Source organism: Alligator sinensis, unplaced genomic scaffold (genome assembly GCF_000455745.1).
Source record: "Alligator sinensis unplaced genomic scaffold, ASM45574v1 scaffold402_1, whole genome shotgun sequence".
Lineage (NCBI taxonomy): Eukaryota > Metazoa > Chordata > Crocodylia > Alligatoridae > Alligator > Alligator sinensis.
This window is the reverse complement of record NW_005842089.1, coordinates 2409678-2428882: the sequence shown is the minus strand read 5'-3', so window position 1 is coordinate 2428882 and position 19205 is coordinate 2409678. Positions and strand designations below refer to the sequence as shown.

Here is a 19205-nt window from a genome sequence, read left to right as displayed (position 1 = left end):
CCCTACTTCTTACAAAATATGGAACCATTAATTACCCAGGAGAGTTCCACATCGGTGCTGGGCCAAACTGTTTTAACGTTGCAGGGTCGAGGTCGGTCACTGTGAAGGAGGTGACACGGGGAGTGTCTGAGCAGTGATCTGAAGTAGGCACTTCCAGCCTCAAGTCTCCACTACATCCAAGATGTGCTTGGACACAGCGGGCAGTAGCAGTTGCAGGTAGAGGGTTGCCTGGCTGGTTCCAGAGAGAAGCAGTGATCACTGTTGGTCAGTGGGGGATCAGGCAGAGTGAAACTGGATCCCCCCACAATCCAACTCTGCTTTTCTATACACCAGGACTTGGTAGCAGCTGCTAGAGGAGGCAGCAGCTGCGTGGCACAGAGTGAACTTGGCAGACTGGGGAGTCTGGTCCTTAGATACCAAGCTAATGGGCACGGTCTTAGAAGCTGGAATGACGTATAGGTGATTGCAGGCCAGGTGCACTTCTGAGTTTCACAAGAAATTTCCTCTCTGTAGCTGTTTGGCTGCTGGTATCAAAGAGGTATTGATTCTCTTTGGTGCCGTGTCTCTTTCCAAAAAAAGGGAAGTGTACAGAGCGCAGATGTTTTCCAATATCTAAGAGAGACAAAAACATTGTAATATTGACTCCTCCGTATCCAGTGATTTAGGAACATAACGGTTCTTGAGGTGACCGTGTTGCTAGGGAGATGACGATAATGGCTAACTCTCTTCTTTGAAACTGGGACATGAGCCATAGGAGCGACGGTGTGCTTTAGTGTTTCAAGCATCAGATCCCCTGTATCATTGCAACTGAGAAGGTCCATGCGTCTCTCTAGATGTATCCAGTTTGAATTTTCTCCTGTGGTGATACCAGCTTTATTATTTAATTGCAGAGCGACCAGCACCTCCCAGGCAACTGATAACCCCGCAGACTGAGGTTTCGTCACAGAGTCTCAAGCTGCAGTGGGTTCCTGGTAGCGATGGATCCTCCCCGGTACGGTACTTCACTGTGCAAGTGCGGGAGCTACCAAATGGAGAATGGCAAACCTACTCCTCTTCCATCAGTCATGAGGCAACCTCCTGCATCATTGAGAGGTATCTTACAACATCAGGGCATCCTAGAACTTGTATCACTTGCCACTTGGAGCATTTTATAGTTTCGAAGATCATATATTAACCAGTGAAACTTCCACACCGCTTGGGAGACAGGTAAAGAAGAGCCACTGTCCCCGCGGTAGAGGTGGCAAAAGTGATGCACAGAAGTTAAGTGACCTGCCCAAGGAAGCACAGCAAATATAATTCAAAGTTGGAATTGCAGCCCAGCATTTCCAGGCTCCTCTCCTGAAGCTTGGTACACTAGATCACTCTTTTTCTCCTACAGAGGATCTTGCCCAACCCTCTGACTGGGCAACATCCTGGAAAATAAAAGTCAGAATCATAGAAAATGAGGGTTGGAAGGGACCTCAGGATGTCATCTAGTTCAACCCCCTTCTCAAAGCAGGACCATCCCCAACTAGATTACCCCAGCCAAAGCTTTGTCTAGCCAGGTCTTAAAAACCTCCAAGGATGGAGAGTCCACCGTCTCTCTGGGTAACCTGTTCCAGCGTTTTACTACCCTCCTAGTGAGAAAGTTCTTCCTAATATCTAACCTACATTTCTCTTGCTACAATTTGAGACCATTGCCCCTTGTTCTGTTATCTGCCACCACTGAAAACAGTCCAGCTCCATCCACTTTGGTATCACCTTTCAGGTAGTTGAAGGTTGCTATTAAATCCCCTCTCAGTCTTCTCTTTTCCAGACTAAATAAGCCCAGTTCCCTCAGCCTCTCTTCAGAAGTTATGTACCTCAGGCTCCGAACCATTTTTGATGCACTCTGCTTCACTCTCTCCAGTTTCCCCACATCCTTTCTGTAGTGCGGGGCCCAAAACTGGACACAGGACTCCAGATGTGGCCTCACCAGTGGTCAATAAAAGGGAGGAATCGCTTCCCTTGATCTGCTGGCAACACACCTACCAGTGCAGCCCAGTATGCCCTCAGCCTTCTTGGCACCAAGGGCACACTGCTGGTTCATATTCCGCTTATTGTCCACTGTAACCACCAGGACTTTTGGTAATGGCTTATGTTAAAACTCACCCAGTCAAGGTACTGAAATATCTCTTTGTTACCCTTTATCCTGTTTCCAGATGAGGAATATCGTATCTGCATTTTCCATACTAAAATATACAGATCGCTTTGGGGTGTTTTGAACTGTGTCAGCCAGCCTCCATTCGGCCCTCAGAGATGGTGCTGGAATTAAAGAAGTTGCAACGTCTCATACAGACGAGGGGGAACTCATTTTGCTTCTGCCAATAGAAGCAAGACTGCCTCTAAAAGGACATTGGTATATGAGACTATGGCATTCACGATTTGTTAATGCCTGTTACAAAAATGTCAAGCAGTGCCTTCTGGTGAACTGACTCATTAGTCATGTGCCAAAGGATATAAATATAAATATATTGCTACCATTTGTTTAACTGGGCAGGGAACAGGAAACTTGACAGTTATCAGACAAATGCAGACCTGATTCACCGACTTTGGTGGAGTTTCACCACGCCTGAATTATGCCTAGTGTCTTTGCAGTCAAGGCCTTTGAAATCCAGGAGACAAGCTCTGTAATTTAGACTTGACATTGTCATTATTGAAAACAAAAGATCTATATTTCAAGAAAGACAACTTAAGTTCCTGAAGGAGAGGTTTGGTTTCCTAACAGGGTAAACTTGCAGGGGGGCACCTTTCTGGTCTCCCTTGCTAAAAGCATTTTCCTATGAGTATCCAGAAAAGCAATATTGTAGTGCCATTAGTTATTGGCCATCGCAATGTATTATCCCTCAGTGTTTAATCATCCCTTGTCAGGATCTTTACTTGGACTTGCCTCTGCTAGCTGGTGGCCAGACGCTACCAATTAATTAACTAAGCCCCCTCTAACTTACAGCTCTCAACTCGCAGCCCTTCCAGGTGTCTCAAAAGCAAGCCTCCTCCTGGCCAAGCCAGAAGATGCTTTGCTGAGGTTATGTCAGCTAAAAATCAGTCTTCGCGTATCTTAAAGCTCTGTATGTACAGAAGAGCTGCAGGGAATCTGCTGTCACTGTCTTTATTAAGTAAGCCAGGTAATAGCATTAGTTTGAAATTCAATAGCAGTGAGATGTACTGGTTCTGCTGCACAGCCTAGTAGATTAATCAGAAGGCTGGCAGGCTGTTTTCTCATGCCAGCTGTGCCATTGACTTCCTGGGTGGCGGCGGGCACATCAACTAACCTCTCTTTAGCTGTGTCCTTGTCTCTAAAATGAGGATCAGCTGCCCCACAGGACTCTCAAGGATGTATGAGATGCTTAATACAGATGGCACTTTAAGGATCTGAAATGCTAATGCATATCCTGAATTCTTTTAATAATGCACATTGCCCTTTCTGCAACCCTCTGTTACCCACAGACCTGTCCATGAATTACAGCTATGGCTATTCTTTTGGACTGAGTCAGTCATGAGCAGAAAGTGTCTGTCTTTGAGAACCCTTCCCCCTTCCTCCTACCTTTGTATTCAAATCTCTCTCTCCTTCTAATACATTGCTCCACAGCACATCCTTCCACAGCATCTGATGAAGTGAACTCTAGCCCGTGGAAGCTTGTGATGTATGGAGATATGTATACCCACACACTTTAGTTAGTCTATAAAGTGCACGTCTACCCCGGCTTCTATTTGAGAACTCTGGCTGGAGGATATTTGAGAAGGTGACAATGACATTAGAGAGGATCTGAGCAGCCCTGACGCCACTGGGAAGAAGGACGAGACTGGAAATAAAGGATGGAGGGCTTGAGAGAAGATGAACTACTCTAATAACCTCATCTGCCTTTGGGCAGGTTCTTTTTGGAGGGTTAGTCTCAAGCAGCTTGCAGAGACTCAGGGAGAATTCATCCCTCATCCTTGTTTTTACATTTTACAGGCTGAACCCATTTACTTCTTATAAGCTGCGAGTGAAAGCAACCAACGACATTGGAGACAGTGACTTCAGCACCGAGACCGAAGCAGTCACTACTCTACAGGATGGTAAGAGAGATGAAGAGGGGACGATCCAGACACTGGCATGGGCAGCGCTCCAGGGACTGCACTGTAACCTCTGGAGCCCCTTCTTCCATGAATTTTAATTCCACTTTGTGCTTCAGGTGGAGGGTAGAGTGAAAACCCCCAGAGTCAACCACAGTATTGTTCATGGGGAATTGATATGGATGGTAACGAGATTTAGCTGAATTAATAACAGGCAGCTTTAAGTGTCCTGCTGTGCCCTCTGATAATGAATCATGCTTTCAGGAGTCTCCAAATGGAATTAAACTCTGTTTGATTGGCTTCCAAACTCTGCGCTAACCATTATCTTTCCAGAAATTGAATAATTTACAAGAGATCATTAAAAATAAATGCAGAACTGTGCATATGTTTGAAGAAGTTTCTTCAATTGTTTTCACTCCCCATTCACATTAGGCTGCAGTGCTGCTAATGACTGAGGTGTCAGGAAGATGGAGCGTCAGGCTTCGGTAAACCTAGGTGTTTCTTCCTGCAGATTGGAGTAAACAGAAAATGAATGACAGCTGTCAGGGTTTGGGGAAGGGAGAGGGAGTGTGGCCTTTGAAGACAGATTTTGCTGCCCTGGATTATATCCCCTAGGATATTATTCCATAGATAATCTCACTTACCTGGACAGGACTTCTTGTGGGTCCATGGGTATAAGGAAGTTAGAACCTGGCCTGAAACAGACTTGCCCAAGTTATGTTATGACATCATGATGGGTGCTGAGCAACATTTGATATAACGTGGCTGCAGGCGAATAATACACGTAGGTGTTAAGGTAGCAGGGAATGATGCTAAGGCACATTGCAGAGAGTGTCACCCCGAAATCGGAAGGCAGGTGTCATCAGCTAGCAAGCGAAACGCCAGGGTGTCCTAACTTGGATTGGGACAGCGCTTGAACACACAAGGTGTCTAACCACATGTTAAAGAAACCCCCATTGTTCTGAACAAAAAATGCCTTATTGTTGCAGAGTATTGCAGACAAGAACTCCAGGTGCTAATGAGGCAATGCTGCCTCCATGCAGCCGAACTGAAGATTTCATTTTCAATTGACTTTGAGCTTAGTTGCAGGGAATCAGGAACTCGCCACGGCCTCCTAACAATGCAACAAGCAGAACTTGCAAAAGCTCCTCAGCCCCTTAACAAACTGTGAGTGTTTATTTTACTGAGCAAACCTAGCTGCCACTAGAGCATTACTCTGTGGAGAGCTGTAGGCTCCTGATAAGCTCCGCTTTCTCTGTGCCTGAGCTGAGATGTGCTGCGTGTGTAACAGAGGTAGCACAGGCAGTGTGGTAGGGAACTGGCTGTCCCTGTACATCCCTGCTCTTGTCCTCTATCTTGCCACTGGTGGTGACAATGAAGCTGGGTTGGGAAGGTCAGGAGTGAAGGAAGGCAGGGACCTGATGGAATACGTTTTCTGTTGTTGTAACATCGTTTGGTTTTGATTGTGTTTTTCTAGTTCCAGGTGAACCACCAAGCTCTGTCTCGGTAACTCCCCACACCACTTCCTCTGTGCTTGTTCAGTGGCAGGTAGGTACAACACAGCAATTGCTGTAACATTTCTACCCTGACTTACCTTGCTCAAGCTGCATGGCATAATGGCACAGTGGGAGCAGGTAACTTCTCTGCACTGGGTATCCCTAAGCACACTCAGAAGGCTGAAGTCCAGTTTGACCGGTGACAGATGGAAATTTCTGGTCCTCTAGTTTTAGTGGGGGGGGATACTATAGCTACATACCTTGATGGAGACAAAAGGAGATGATGGGGTTCCTATGACTGCCTGAGCATGTTGCATTTACACACGCTCCTGCCCGCTTGTTGGTGTCACTAGGTTTCAGTCTTTACACGTGGACTACTTAGCTGTGTCACCGATGGTGCTGATCAGGTAATGAAACAGTTCTGTCAGTACAGACTGCATATAGCCTCCTCTGGTTGGTGTCTAAGAGGACTGCCGTGCTTCTTAGGAACTCCCTGTGCACTCTGGCTCTTTTCTAGCTATTTTTCTGGAGTGAAGGAGAGCAGGTTTTGGACCTTCAGCATCATTCTGAGCTGACTTTGGAGATTATCCATGCCAGATCTGCTCTACAAATGCATGCATTTTCAGTGTCCATTCCTATCAATCTGGCTTAGGGCTGCTCTGATTTGCCAGAACGTTGTATGCCGCTGCCTTAAGACATTGTCTTGCAGAGTGAGCATGAATACAGGAACCCAGTGGGGTAATAATGAACCTGTCTGATACCTACCCTGGAAAATCTATGCTTCACCTTGCTCCTGAGAGAGAATCCTGCCCTCACAACAAGGCTGTCTTTCAAAAGATTGTATTCAAATGAAAAATGTACACGCATCTTTATGGTGCAGGCTCAGCACCTTGCATGTTGGAAGAATATTCTTTCGTGTACGAAGGTCTGTCTGTTCCTGTGCCAGCAGTTCCTGGAAGATATGCCTAGTTTTACAAGTGCACAACAGACAGCAAAACACTAAATAATGCCAACATCACTTGGAGTATGTTGAACAAATAGAAGACATGTTGAACCATTTTACTGGAGGAAATATGTCTTGGTATAAATCAACTGTCCTGCCTCCAAATCAAACATAGCATGGAATGAATTGACTACAAGGAGAACAAACAGGGAAGGCATAATGTACTGTAGGAGTAACCCTTTCTCCAATTGACTGATTTTTGGTGGGTAATTAATATGAAATAGGTGGTTATTTAGATAATTGGATGCTTTATATTTCATGAAAATTAAATGGGATAGTTGTACCATGGCCATCTCAAGGGAGTCGCGGCGATTACATGTCATTACTACACATATATTAATAGGGTCCCGGTAATTCAGCCGTACTGTATTTTGCAAATAAACAAAAATCTTCAATTCCCACAGTAGCCTACAATTAACAAGGAGTTGCACAGTAGTATTAAAGAATAATGTATACAAAAAGCATCAGCCAAGCTAAAGGGGTGGGGGGGAAGCTAGCCAAGCAAAGCTGAATTTTTAACTTTGAACTTAGTTAATAATTCACAGAGCAAAATCCAGATGCACCATCTGTGCTTTAAGCTGCTTGGTCCAATCAGTCCATTATTTTTAAATAAAAAAAAAAAGGAAGAGAATCTATCCATTGCAGACAGTTGTATTAATAATGCAAGATTGATTTGAAAAGTACTGGGCAATGTTTAAGTTAACTTTAGGATTATGGACTGCCCTGGCTCCATCTTAGGCATCCGGATTCCTGCAACTCGCATGATATAAAGAACTTGTTCATGTTACTTCCATACCCCATATAGGCTGCCACTCGTAATCACTTTACCTACCTCAGCAGATCCCTGGGGCCTTGCTTCAGATAAATACAAAATCCTAAATAATCCATTACGTCAAAAGTAGAGTTTTGTCCATGACAGACAGATAGGGCTAGAAAGATCTGACCTTCCTGTAATGTACCCTTTTCAAGAAAGGATCATCATTTTCATGGCAAGGAGGAGGAAACATTTTGGTCCATTTATCTTCCGAGTCTCTTTGTGCTAAATTTAAAGGAGGAAATAACTGGAGAAACACAGGAAGGCATAAAAAGCAAGTCGTCTGTCAACAGATCAATGTGCCACTGTGACAAGGAATTAAAGGAATAGCCTTTCGTTAACTTTAAAACAGAATGTGGAGCAAAGTTGTATCACTCGTATTCAGTAGGGTTTTCCGTCTTTTGAGATTGTATGGGAAATAGCCCCAAATGTGCTCTTTTATATTTTTGAAGTGCTGTGTGACACATCTCACTAATTAAAAAGTGAAACAGAAAAAGGCACTGGACCATTACAAGAGAACTTTCCTTCCGGATAAAACATGATTTACGTCCAACTAAATGCAAATCCAATTAATGTTCCCAGTGTCTCCTCGCTGTGATTGTTAGTTCTGCTGCTTCTCTTCTCTGACTTGGCTGCACACGCAAGTCATGATATATATTGTTGTCTTTTCCTTCTTCCCCATCAGGAAAAGAAACCATTCCTCCGAGTTATCATTATGACTCTCTCTTGCAAGTAGGGAAGTAGGGAGGCAAATTAACTGCCAATAATCGCTTGTTGAGATAGCACAATTCTATTATAATGCTATTAGCTAAAATAAAGCTAGTACGATATGGGAAAAGTAAGACAAAGGCCAAAGGATGAAAAAGAAAAAGAACTGTGGATTGTAATTACCAGGAAATAACATCTCAACGGCTTACAGTATGTCTCCCCTTCGCCCATCCCAGAAGGGAGAATGCTCCTTTTGGCTGGAAGATGACGGATGGCGCCGTCCTGCAAAGACAGAGGAGAGGGACAGGGGCTGTCTGTTTGCACAGCACCTCGTACAGCGTGGTGCTGGTCTGCGGCTGGAGAAGCTGGTTGGACAAGAGAAAACTGTTCTGCTTAGCTAGAGAAATCAAGGCATTTCAAACCGCTGAGAAAACTTGATAAAACACATCAGGGAAGCAGACATGCCAGAGCAAGAAGAACGAGGAAAGGTGAAACCTAGTGCTGGCACAAAAATAACTCGGTCTAAACTGACAAAGAATAAATTGGGTTGGAAATGAAAGAAGGGTTTTTAACCATTAGAGAAGTGAGGCTCTGCAACAGGCTTCCAGTAGAAGTAGCGCGAGGCAAGTACGTGCCCGGCCTGAAGACAGACCTTGATCGGTTTATGAAAAGCATGGTGTGATACGGCGGTCTGTGATACAAGGGGACTGCACACAATGACTCAAGGCGGGCCTCTCCCATTCCTGGTGCTTCTGCAATACTAGCAAAAAATATTAATGGTAATTGTCATCGGGGGAGTCTCTCAAAGAGTGATACGAGGCCCAGAAGACAATGAATGCGCTCCTGCATCCGTGCAGACAGAGTAGAAGCAACTTGTGTTGGATTGTTCTCAATGGGCTCCCTCTTGCTGGGACCGCTACAAGGAACTGGCTCCTTTTCTTGCTAGCTGCATACTTTCCTTGTCATCTATTAAGGTTATCCTCAGAGGTGTTCTCTACACTTGTCTGTAACATAGCCTACCCTCGTCTCTAACATAGAATTTCTCCTTTATTCCCAGTTTTCTTCAATTCTAGCCCAAAGAAATACCATACCCCTAAGGCAGATGTGTCCCCTTCATGAAATACAGTCAATTAATGGCAGGTTCTTTGCATTTTGTCTACCCGAGAGCTAGGCTCTTGCTGAACACTTGCTGCCTTCCCTGTTTTGAATGATTTTAATCCTTTTTTTACTTGCTTTATTTAAATTGCACATAGCGTTAACCATTTCGCTCAGTGTTACGGCTTCAGTGATGGACAGAGTTATCCCTATACAAAGTTCACGAAAGACACGGGGATCTTTCCAGATTAAAATCATTATCCATTTATCCTTTCAGCCCCTTAAATTTAACTGCAGGAATCTTTCAAAGATAAGTGGCTGAAGTTTCTTCTCTTCTCTGCCACTGTAAAACTACATTAGACTCCTAAAAAGGCACTTGTTCCATATGCCCCGGCTCCCATCTCCTGTCTGTATTTACTCAGACAAAAACCTCCTCTCAGTATAATGGAAGTCTGTAGCTGGAGACAGACCTCAGGGACTGCTGACTAATTCCCCTGCTGAAATGTAAGTGCTTTTGAGTGCTGGCAGGCTCTGTGCTCCAGAGAAATAGGTGTGTGAATGGCTGGCCCAGCGGCCGTACATGCTTTCCATCCTGCTCCAGACTGCTGTGCGGGAGAGCCATGTTAAGCTCTCAGATCCAGTGCCCGGCCTCAGTTTGTCCAAAGCAGGGGCACTTTGTCTTGTGTCTAACAGCCTCGCTACCTGAGGTTGCAGGAGCTCAGGTGAGCTCTGTGCGGGGTTCTGTCCACTCCCTCTTTACTAGAAAGAAGACGGTGATGGAGAAAAGAGAGGACTCTTGAGGATCCCCAGATATTTCGTATGGGCTCCCTGGGGAAAAAGAAACAACATCTGAATAAGGATTACATTGCATCTGGTATACTGATGGGCAAGAAACTTGAGAAACAATATCCCTTGTACGTTATATCAGAGCTCTTCTCCTGACTTGCACATTTCTGTTTGTTAGAGACGGTTCCCTCTGGCCCAAGGGGAGTCTGTTCTGCTCTAGCCCAATGTAAATGAGTGGCAATATCCCATCTGCAAGGAGGGCTATTACCAAATATACCTGTTTTTTTACTATATGAGTTAAAGCCGTAATATACAGATCTGTATTCATCAGTACGCCCCTAAAGCCATGCTGAATCCAGAGCGTGCTATTAGCAAGCTGTCCCCAAGAACAGCCGCAAGAGAATTACTGTTTCAAAAATAATGCTTTTGCCCCCAAAAAATTTTTAAAAAATGGATTTATCTTCTGTCTGCTGAAAGTCTGACATTTTGGCTTCCACTTCTCCTGCTTATTGGAGGCAATGGGTAGGCGCTTCTGAATTTTTTGCATCTGGTTTGGCTACATAGTTTATCACACAAAGGCAGGGAGCTTAGGTTGTAGTGAACTTTGGACTTTTAAATACAGAGCCCTTTGTAAGTACCCCATCTGAGTTAAAATAACAGAAGTGCCATTCAGCTCTTTTGTGTGTAAATTCCATGAACTTTAGCTTGCAAACATTAAGACTGGCTCCGTTTCAGCCTAGGGAGCTCTGTGTCCCCTGTTGCACAGAACCCTGTGTCTGCTTAAGACCATCTAAGCCAAGGTCTGTATTGTCTGATGTTTGCTGCATTGCACATTCTTACCAAATGCTTTCCAAATACGAATTTCTTGCAGCCACCAAAGGTCGAGAGTCTGAATGGCTTGCTGTTGGGATACCGGATTTATTACCGGGAGCTGGATTATGACCCTGGCTCTGGAACAGAGTCCAAGACCGTTAAAAACCCTTCAGCTTTACGAGCAGAGCTTACACGTGAGTAGACAGCATGTGTTTTGGACACATCGTGGTATTGCATGGTAATCCCTCATTCCACTAGTGTCCCCTGCTCACCCCAGGGGGAAACTACATATGTTTCTAGGGCACTGAATTATTTAATACTTGCATACAAAGGATGGAGATGCTCAAAGATGGGGACATTTCCAAGACAACCTTAAAGTCTCAAAGTATTTTTTTGTTCCGTAGAGAGAAAGTAGAAAATAAATAAATCAAAAAGTCAGAATCTCATCATGGTGGAGTGCAGGTTAATAGTACTCAATTACCCCTTTATTGATCCACATGGAAGGGAAGATGAGGAGAAGAATTAGAGAAACATGAAAAGGAGGTTTAAACAGAGGAAGGAATGAAAGGAGAGGAGGAGGTGGCAGAGAGGGACAGGAGGGGTATACCAAGTGGGGGTCAGTAACCTTCCAGATGTGAACCGGCAATAAAGGAGCAGCTTTTGCCATGATTAACATCCATGGAACTACTCACAGGGCACATCTACATGTGCTTATTAATAAGCAATAAGCTCTGGAGCTTATCACGTCGGAGCTTATTGCTGTTAGGTATGCATGTGCACGTGTGCCCGGAGCTCAGCACATTTTGCTGGGTTGCCGCAGCCCCCGTTGGCAGGAGGTCCGCGGGATCAGCCTGCCAATCCAAGGCTGCTCCTACCTGGCTCAACGTGCTGCAGAGGGGCACAAGGGCGCTTCAGCACGGGACTAGCCAGCAGGCAGCCCCCGCGCTGAAACACTCTCGTGCCGCAGCCAACCAGCTCTGGGTGTCTATAGATGTGGTGCTGCAGAGTAAAAAACTCTGCAACAGGGTAGGACTTGTATTGACATGTACTACTCTGCTGCGGAGTGTATTAGTTTCATACACACTAATAGGGGTGCACGTGTAGATGCTGAGACGTTTACTGCACTGTTAAATAGTCAACTGTGCACTAAGTGTCTTGTGTAGATGCACCCACAGAATAAAATACTATTCATAGTAAGTACAAGCCATAGAATTGGGCCCAACAGGACTGTTCTGATGTGATGATATCCTGCCTCAGCTCCTTGGTTTTGGAGAATGCAGAATGACTGTCTTTGAGCAGGGTGTTTTAAATATATTGATTTTCTACCTGTGGAGGATAGATTTTTTTCAAATAGCATAAGCATCAGATTCTGCCCTGATTTATACCCTCCAATGCCTGGTAAGGGCAAGGGGGGATTGTAAATCAGAATGTGGCCTAATAGTCTGTAGCCACCTATTTAATACTGTTCTACTATAAACCACCCTGCTGGGCTTTTTTCAGGCAACTCAGATAGAAAAAGAGAGACAAAGACGGATGTATTTTCAAAGCAGCTTCAGCTCTGAAAGTCTTACGCGAGAGTATCTCCATTCCACATGGACCTGCTGTTTTTATACAGCTTGCTATTCTCGTTCATTTGCAGGAGGAATATTGAACCATGAAAATAATGCTGCGCAAAAACTTAATATATATTTAAAGAAATAAATCCCATCTGAGGTCAAGTGTTAGCGATTTACGTCCCGCATTTCAGGTCTTTATCCCATAATGCTCCACAATTGAGCTTTGGCATGTTGAGAAATAAGCCTGCGGTACAGTAGCTGGAATTTTCCCCATAGAAATTGCTTCCCTCAGACTCATTTGTTCTGTATACGCTGACAAGCCATACGTTTCCCCGTGTTGTGTATTTGTATGATTCTCTGTTTGGTGAGGAAGTGAAACAAACCCTTGTGAGTGAGATGCTTGTGATGGGTTCTGAGAGAGTGATGTGATTTTATTGCCCTTCAAGGTACAGTCCTGACGCTCAAACTGTGTATGTGTGCACTGCATCGTTTCCTTCTGTCTCTGCTCTACATCATTTGCAATAACTATTTCCCTGCACTGTAACAAGCTTTCTGCTTTGCTTACCCTGAATAGCCCAAAGCAGCTTCAAGATAGTGAACAGCAGCTCTGCATTAACGACGTATGAATTAACACGTAAGTGCACACTGCCTTTAGATGAGACACTTTATAATGGTTGGTAATGCACTATGGGCAAACTCCTGTCATTCTCCTCGCTGGATCAAGTATAAACCGACTCAGATTAATGAGTCACTTTCCTTGGATTCCTGTTCTTTAAACCTTTGTTTTCAATATATCAAAAGATATTGGTGATGGAAGTGACTGTTTTAAAAAGATGGCTGCTGGGTAGGTGAAGCATCATTGACTACAACATCTCCGTATTTCTGATGCTAAGTGAATTTTGATTCTGCTTGCCTCATATTTCACAGTCCATCTGAGTTTAGTTGAATCACATCATTAGTCCTTTGATTCGAGCATCAGGATACTCAAGCATTCTGCAAGTTACAAGGCCGGTTTAGAAAGGACCCAAAGAATTTGTATGCAGCTCAGAGATGTTTTCAATTGGAAATGAATAAAACAGTGTTCGACAGAGTTAAAAGGCAAGTTGCTTCATGGGGACAGCGGTTCACTAGGCAGGTTTTGCTCCAGGCTTCTGAGTTACAGATTGTCACGGGGTAAAGAAATGAAGCCCTGATCCCACATGCACTTGCATGCATGAACTCACATATGTTCTGTTTCCTTCTGTATTAGCACCAAACCCCTAACTTGTAGCAGCAGCAATAAAAGTTTCTTTGTATGAGTTGACAAGCACCATAACTCCAAACAGGATGGCTCTTTCCTCTACAGTATATCAGTGTTTCATTTGTAGGCTGGCAAAGCCTCGATCATGTATCAAATATCATCTAGTGGGTATCTGAAACCAGTGAGTGATGCTGGAGTCTGACTCAGATATATGGGCAAAACACTGCTGTGGAGCTGAAATTAGAAAGATCAGATTCACTGAACTTGCACCAGACCGATTTGATCCACAGAGCTAAGGTGCAGTATGATTCATGGGTAGCAGGGAAAGGTCCTGGCAGAGGAAGGAATCCAGAGACATATCCAATCCATGCACAAATGAATAAACAATACTGTTTTAAGGACCATTTTTTAATATAATCGTCTGATCTTCCAAAATATTTTTGTTCTTGGATCCTTTCGGTGATCCATATTTCTTTTAGACTCAGTGACTTCATTGTAAGACGCAAGTCCTGGAACCTGTGGGCAGTTGCAATCTTCTGGGATAGTTACATGATTCTACTCCACCCTCTTTTTAATTGGTTTAGTAATTACCTTAGTGCCCTAGATTTTGCCTGCTTTTTCTCTCCTTGCTCTCACTCTCCTTCCCCCATCTGTCAGAGTAGTCCCTGCGTGTCAGCGAAGAAATTGGGAGCCCGGTGGCCAAATGGAGTACAAGAGGTTTCAAATCCCCCTTGGAATCTGTGATCAATATTGAAATGGTAATCACTTCGAGAAAAATGGATGTGCAGCCCTTTGAATGGGATTGCAGACTCCTCTCCATCAACCTCCGTCTGTACCGCATTTCAGTTGCAACAATGCTGTTGCTAACTGTTCCCTATAATAGAGAGGACTCTGTGGCTGGGGAAAGGCCTACAGCTATGATATTTCCCATAAGCAGAAATAAATAAGTCTGGATCTTGACCTTTTATAGTATGATTGCCTTCTTGAACAGGCTCGCCCTTAGGCACGGCTCAGGCATTTTGCTCTTTCTGGTCAACGACTGAGAATTATCCCTCTTAGCCTGTGGACAGATGAAACCCCCTTAGGGTCAGATCGATCGCTATATTTGGGGTCAGGAAGGAATTCTACCCCATGGTCAGATTGATATGGACTATGGGGGGTTTTTTGCCATCTTCTGTAGGTGGGGTTGCATGGCCCTATTCCTGGGCTCTCTTGAGCATATATTAACAACTTCACAGCAGCGGGACGTTGGCCACAGCAGTCCCCCTGTAACAGCTTAGGGTGTTATGGCTTGTGGTTTTGTCAGGAGTGACTAGTTTTGCTAAAAGGTTGGATGGTGGATTTGTACAGGATGGTTTGGATAGGGAGAATCCTGCCTCAGGCTGGGCTCGATGAACTCTGGAGGTCCCTTCCAGCCTTACTTCATTACAAGTCTAAGTAACATTTACACCGGTGTACTCAGCACAACATGGGTGTAAGAAAGTAATAGGCAGGTAAGCAAATCTGAACTGGGATAACTTCACCCAATTAAAAGGAATTAGGGGCAAAGGTCTACTAATATAAATAATACCAGTTTAGGTTTTGAGTGTGTGCTGCCATGCCAGCATAGCCATTTGATAAACACGAGCAGGGTATTTATTAGTTACTGTTGTCTTGCACCTAATGACAAAGCCCTGGGAAAGTGCTTGCTGCCCTAGGACAACTGATCTGTATTCATTTCTGACTCCGGTGCTACTTACATTGGTCTACAAAACCCCGTGTAATTACACCAGGGTTTGCCGTGTCAGTCCACACTCTTGAGGAAGCAGTAGGAGATCTGGGGGGGGGGATAGACTGAGGTCTTGTCCTAATTATAAAAGTTATTACACGTCATTACTGTGGCAATGTGTGAATTAGAAAAGACGAGTTAAACAGAGCCAAGTAAAAGACTCTCACATTTCAGTAACTTGTTTCCAATATTCTCTCGCTATATTGAGTGAGCGAGAAATGTGGCTATAAAGGGATAAGGGAGTATTAAGTGGGATGTTAGAAGTGTCAGTTTTTGATGTAATAATTTACATTTCCAGATTTGAAGAAGTACAAGAGATATGAAGTTTTAATGACAGCCTATAATATCATCGGGGAGAGCCCTACCAGCACACCTGTGGAAGTGTTTGTCGGCGAAGCTGGTAAGTGACTGGAAAATGAATTGCTTTAGGGGGTTGAGAGAGATCCTGGAGTCTCGGAAAGATCCTCCAATAGCCACCCAATTTTCCACGGTGCCTCCTTCAGAGACATGTTGGGACTAACAGTCATTTGCTTTTGGAAAGCTGATACATCTGCAAAGCCCAGAATGAGGAAAGCAAATGCGTCTGGAAGAAAGAGTTGGGGGAGGAGGAGGGAGAGAACATTTTTAGCAGTTCAAAAAAATGAGATTAGCTTGAGGAAAGAGTTGACTCAAGGTAAAGAAGTAAAAAGTGGAGCATAAGAAAACGAGAAGGGAAAAGAACAGAAACCAGAAGGCAAGGGTGACCTAGGAAGTAGGTTCATTTATTTTATGAATATGCCCCTGTGTGGAGCATCGTCCTGCGCACACGTGCCACAAACCTCTACGTACATTGGCATCTACTGAATCCTTGGAGGGAAGTGTCTCCAGGTTCGCCGTAGCTCTGCAGTTCACCACCACCCTCGGGAAAATGAGAACTCTTTACCTCTGTCTTCAACGTGACCAGGATGAAAAGCCTCCCCAACAGTAGATCTCTGTGTGCGACTCTACATCTCCATATTACCTGTTAGGTATCTAGAGCGTACGGGCAAACTGTGTTTTACAAAATGCAACTGTTTGATCAATGTAAAGTCCCTCCCCTAACAGACTTATCGCCTAGAGTAGACTGGCAGAGTGTGCATAATCAAACACTTCAGTGCTTCACGAGACAGGAGACTGCACTAACCCAGTGCTGACGCTGTCCCCCGCCGTAACACTGCCTGGAAGAAAACAGGACTTGAGCCAATGCCGTAGTTCACATTTATAAAGGCTCCAACTGATAGGCTTGCGCTGGAGTCACTGTGAGCTTTGATACCAATCCCAATAGCAAGTCTTCCTATCAGGACTTCATACACAGTGGTTACCCAGACACACGTCGGCTCTCAGCATGTTGTTCAGTCAGCTGCTTTGAAGCAATCTGGTTTCACTTTTGTTTTTTTATCTTTAATCTAAGTCTTGAAGGGTTGATTTCAAAATCCCGAGTTAATTGTTTTTATTACAACTTCATTAAAAGACTAGATTTTTCTGAACTACAACAAACAAGTTATTAACTGTGCTTAACCTATTTCAAGGCTTGCTGTAACGTTCAGTATTTGAAGAAAAGCTTCATGAATGAATCAGGGGAGCAGGCCTGCATTGTGGATGCAGTTAGGGATACTTATTGAACTGTTAGTATTTTGTTAGGACTCCAGCTTCTTGCAAAGATGGCAAAGGAAGCTCCAAGTGGAGCCAAGTATGTTTGGCTTCAAAATGTATTTTCTTTGCAGAACTAAATAGCTCATCACAGCACTGCAGCCAGCAAAGACATTTACACACACACCAATTCAAAAAGTAAGCCAGGGAAACAAAGGGAAGCCGCTGCATTATGTCTTCATCTCCCTCAACCCAAGTATTGATCATGGGAATTCAAGCAAGTGGCAGAGAGATGGAGGATGGAGAGCCCAGGAATATACTGTGACATCTGCATGCAATGCACTCTGTGAGATGCAGGGGTGACAGTATCACTTGGCTTGGTGCTTGTTAGGCCACAGCCCAAAACTGTGTCCGATTTCAATCGTTGCATTTTAAGAGCGATGCAGGGGAGTTGATAGCAGTTTTGAAAGAGTCCAGAGACTGTGAGAAAGAAAGTGGCAGGGAGCATGACACAAGACAATGGGTTTAAACTGCAAGCAAGCAGATTTAGAATAAGTATCAGAAAATCTTGTATGTGTAAGGACAGTGAGGCAAGCTACTGGGTGAGCTGGGCAATCTGCTTCATTAGTAGTTTTCAATAAGAGGCTGGATGGAGATGGGAAAAGCCAGTCCTTCGCCTATGCAGAGGGTTAGACTTACGACTGCTGAGGTGCCTTCCAGTTCTATGGGTGCCTATAGATGTGCAGGGACACTGCTTCAATGCGCTGTAATTACAGACACGATTAACTGCGTCTGCTGGAGTGTGCTAATTATGCTCCATAAGCCTCTGCATCTCATGTATACAGCATCCCCACACTTCAGAGTGGTGGCAGAAGCGCTTTAACTAAAGCTTGTCGAATGAGTTTTAGTCAAAATGTCCCTGCCACCATTTTGAAGGGTGGGACTCTGAATACATGAGACGCTGCAGGCGCTTTAATTAGAGCAGCCCTTGGAGTTTCTCTAATTAAAGTGCTGCCCCTGCTGCCCCCACCCCTAGAGCGCATGTAAAGATGCCCTGTGATCCTATGACCTGGGGGACTCGTTCCTGAGTAACCACTGTTGCAGTTCACGTTGCAGCACAATGCGCTGGTATTTTAAGCGCCACAGAATTTACTCTGATCAGGGATAATCCCAGCCCGTGCTGCAAACATCATTGTCATCATTGGCAGTCCCTTGGGGTCAGGGATGGCGTCCATCAGGCTTGATGGGTCCTCAGGTGACTGGGGGGCCCAATTCTGGATGCACACGTTCTTCGGCAATGGGGGCATGTTGTTGCGTGGGGGAGTGGGATTCGCAGCCCCAGGTTGGTCTCCTTCTTCCTCCACCACCGCCGTTCCACCTCAGTATTGAATCGTTGGGCCTCGAAGTAGTGCGCGCCTTGGTAGAGCAGGTGGCACCACCCAGTCCACCAAGGTAGCGCTGCAAACATAGGAAACGTGGGATTTCCTACAGATTTTCCTACCTGCTGGGCAAAGCTATCACACACTGACAACGCACCAGCTTCTTTTCAGCCCAGAAGTGGCAGCATTTCTTCAGTGACTGATGTGATCAATCTGCAGAGCTGGTATGACAGTGTAAGTTTGCCAGTTCAGTTATGATCCTTTGAATTGAGAGGTGCTCTACAGATGCAAGTTGTTAGGATTGTTTTGTTCATGTTTCCAAGGACTTGTTAGTAGCAGCAACGGCAAATTACTGGTAAGGTGGAAGTGGCTTTGTTCCATTTTGACTGTAGGGACCCAAGTCAAAAATACTGAACAACAGAAAGCGAGTGTGAGAAACAGCGGAGGGTGGGGACTCAGTTATCCAGGGATATAATTGAACGTAACTGCACTTGTACAGTGCGTGCACACACACAGACCAAAGGAGACGGGCATTATATCTGGGAATCGTATACAGCCGTTGGATGAATGCTGTTAAAAGGTTGTTGTGCTCCATCCTTGAGGGTCTCGGCAATTCTGTGATGAGCAAAATGATTCTTTTCTGTTTAGGAAAGGGAGATAATACAGCACATTTATTTGTGGGGGGAACCTCTTACCGGTAAAATAGTGTGATGGAAATATTCTGTTTTAAGCACTTCAGGCAAGGGTTGTGATCTTTTTGTCTTGTGCAGCACAGAGCACAGCCAGTGCTAAAATAATCATGGTCAGTGTGCAGTTCAGAGAGTCTGATTTCAATCCCTTGTTTCTACATCTGGTAGAAGTAGCT

The 19205-nt window shown here is 44.6% G+C and overlaps 1 protein-coding gene across 1 annotated transcript in view; it reads left to right on the top strand.

Annotated features, from left to right (window-relative positions):
- SDK1 (sidekick cell adhesion molecule 1) overlaps positions 1–19205 on the top strand; it is a 163217-nt gene that overhangs the window by 86054 nt on the left and 57958 nt on the right. Inside the window, exons 17-21 of the mRNA XM_025204581.1 lie at positions 891–1092; positions 3974–4077; positions 5552–5622; positions 10848–10983; positions 15652–15753. Of these exons, the coding sequence (XP_025060366.1) occupies positions 891–1092; positions 3974–4077; positions 5552–5622; positions 10848–10983; positions 15652–15753 (615 nt within the window). The remainder of the gene's footprint in view (positions 1–890; positions 1093–3973; positions 4078–5551; positions 5623–10847; positions 10984–15651; positions 15754–19205) is intronic.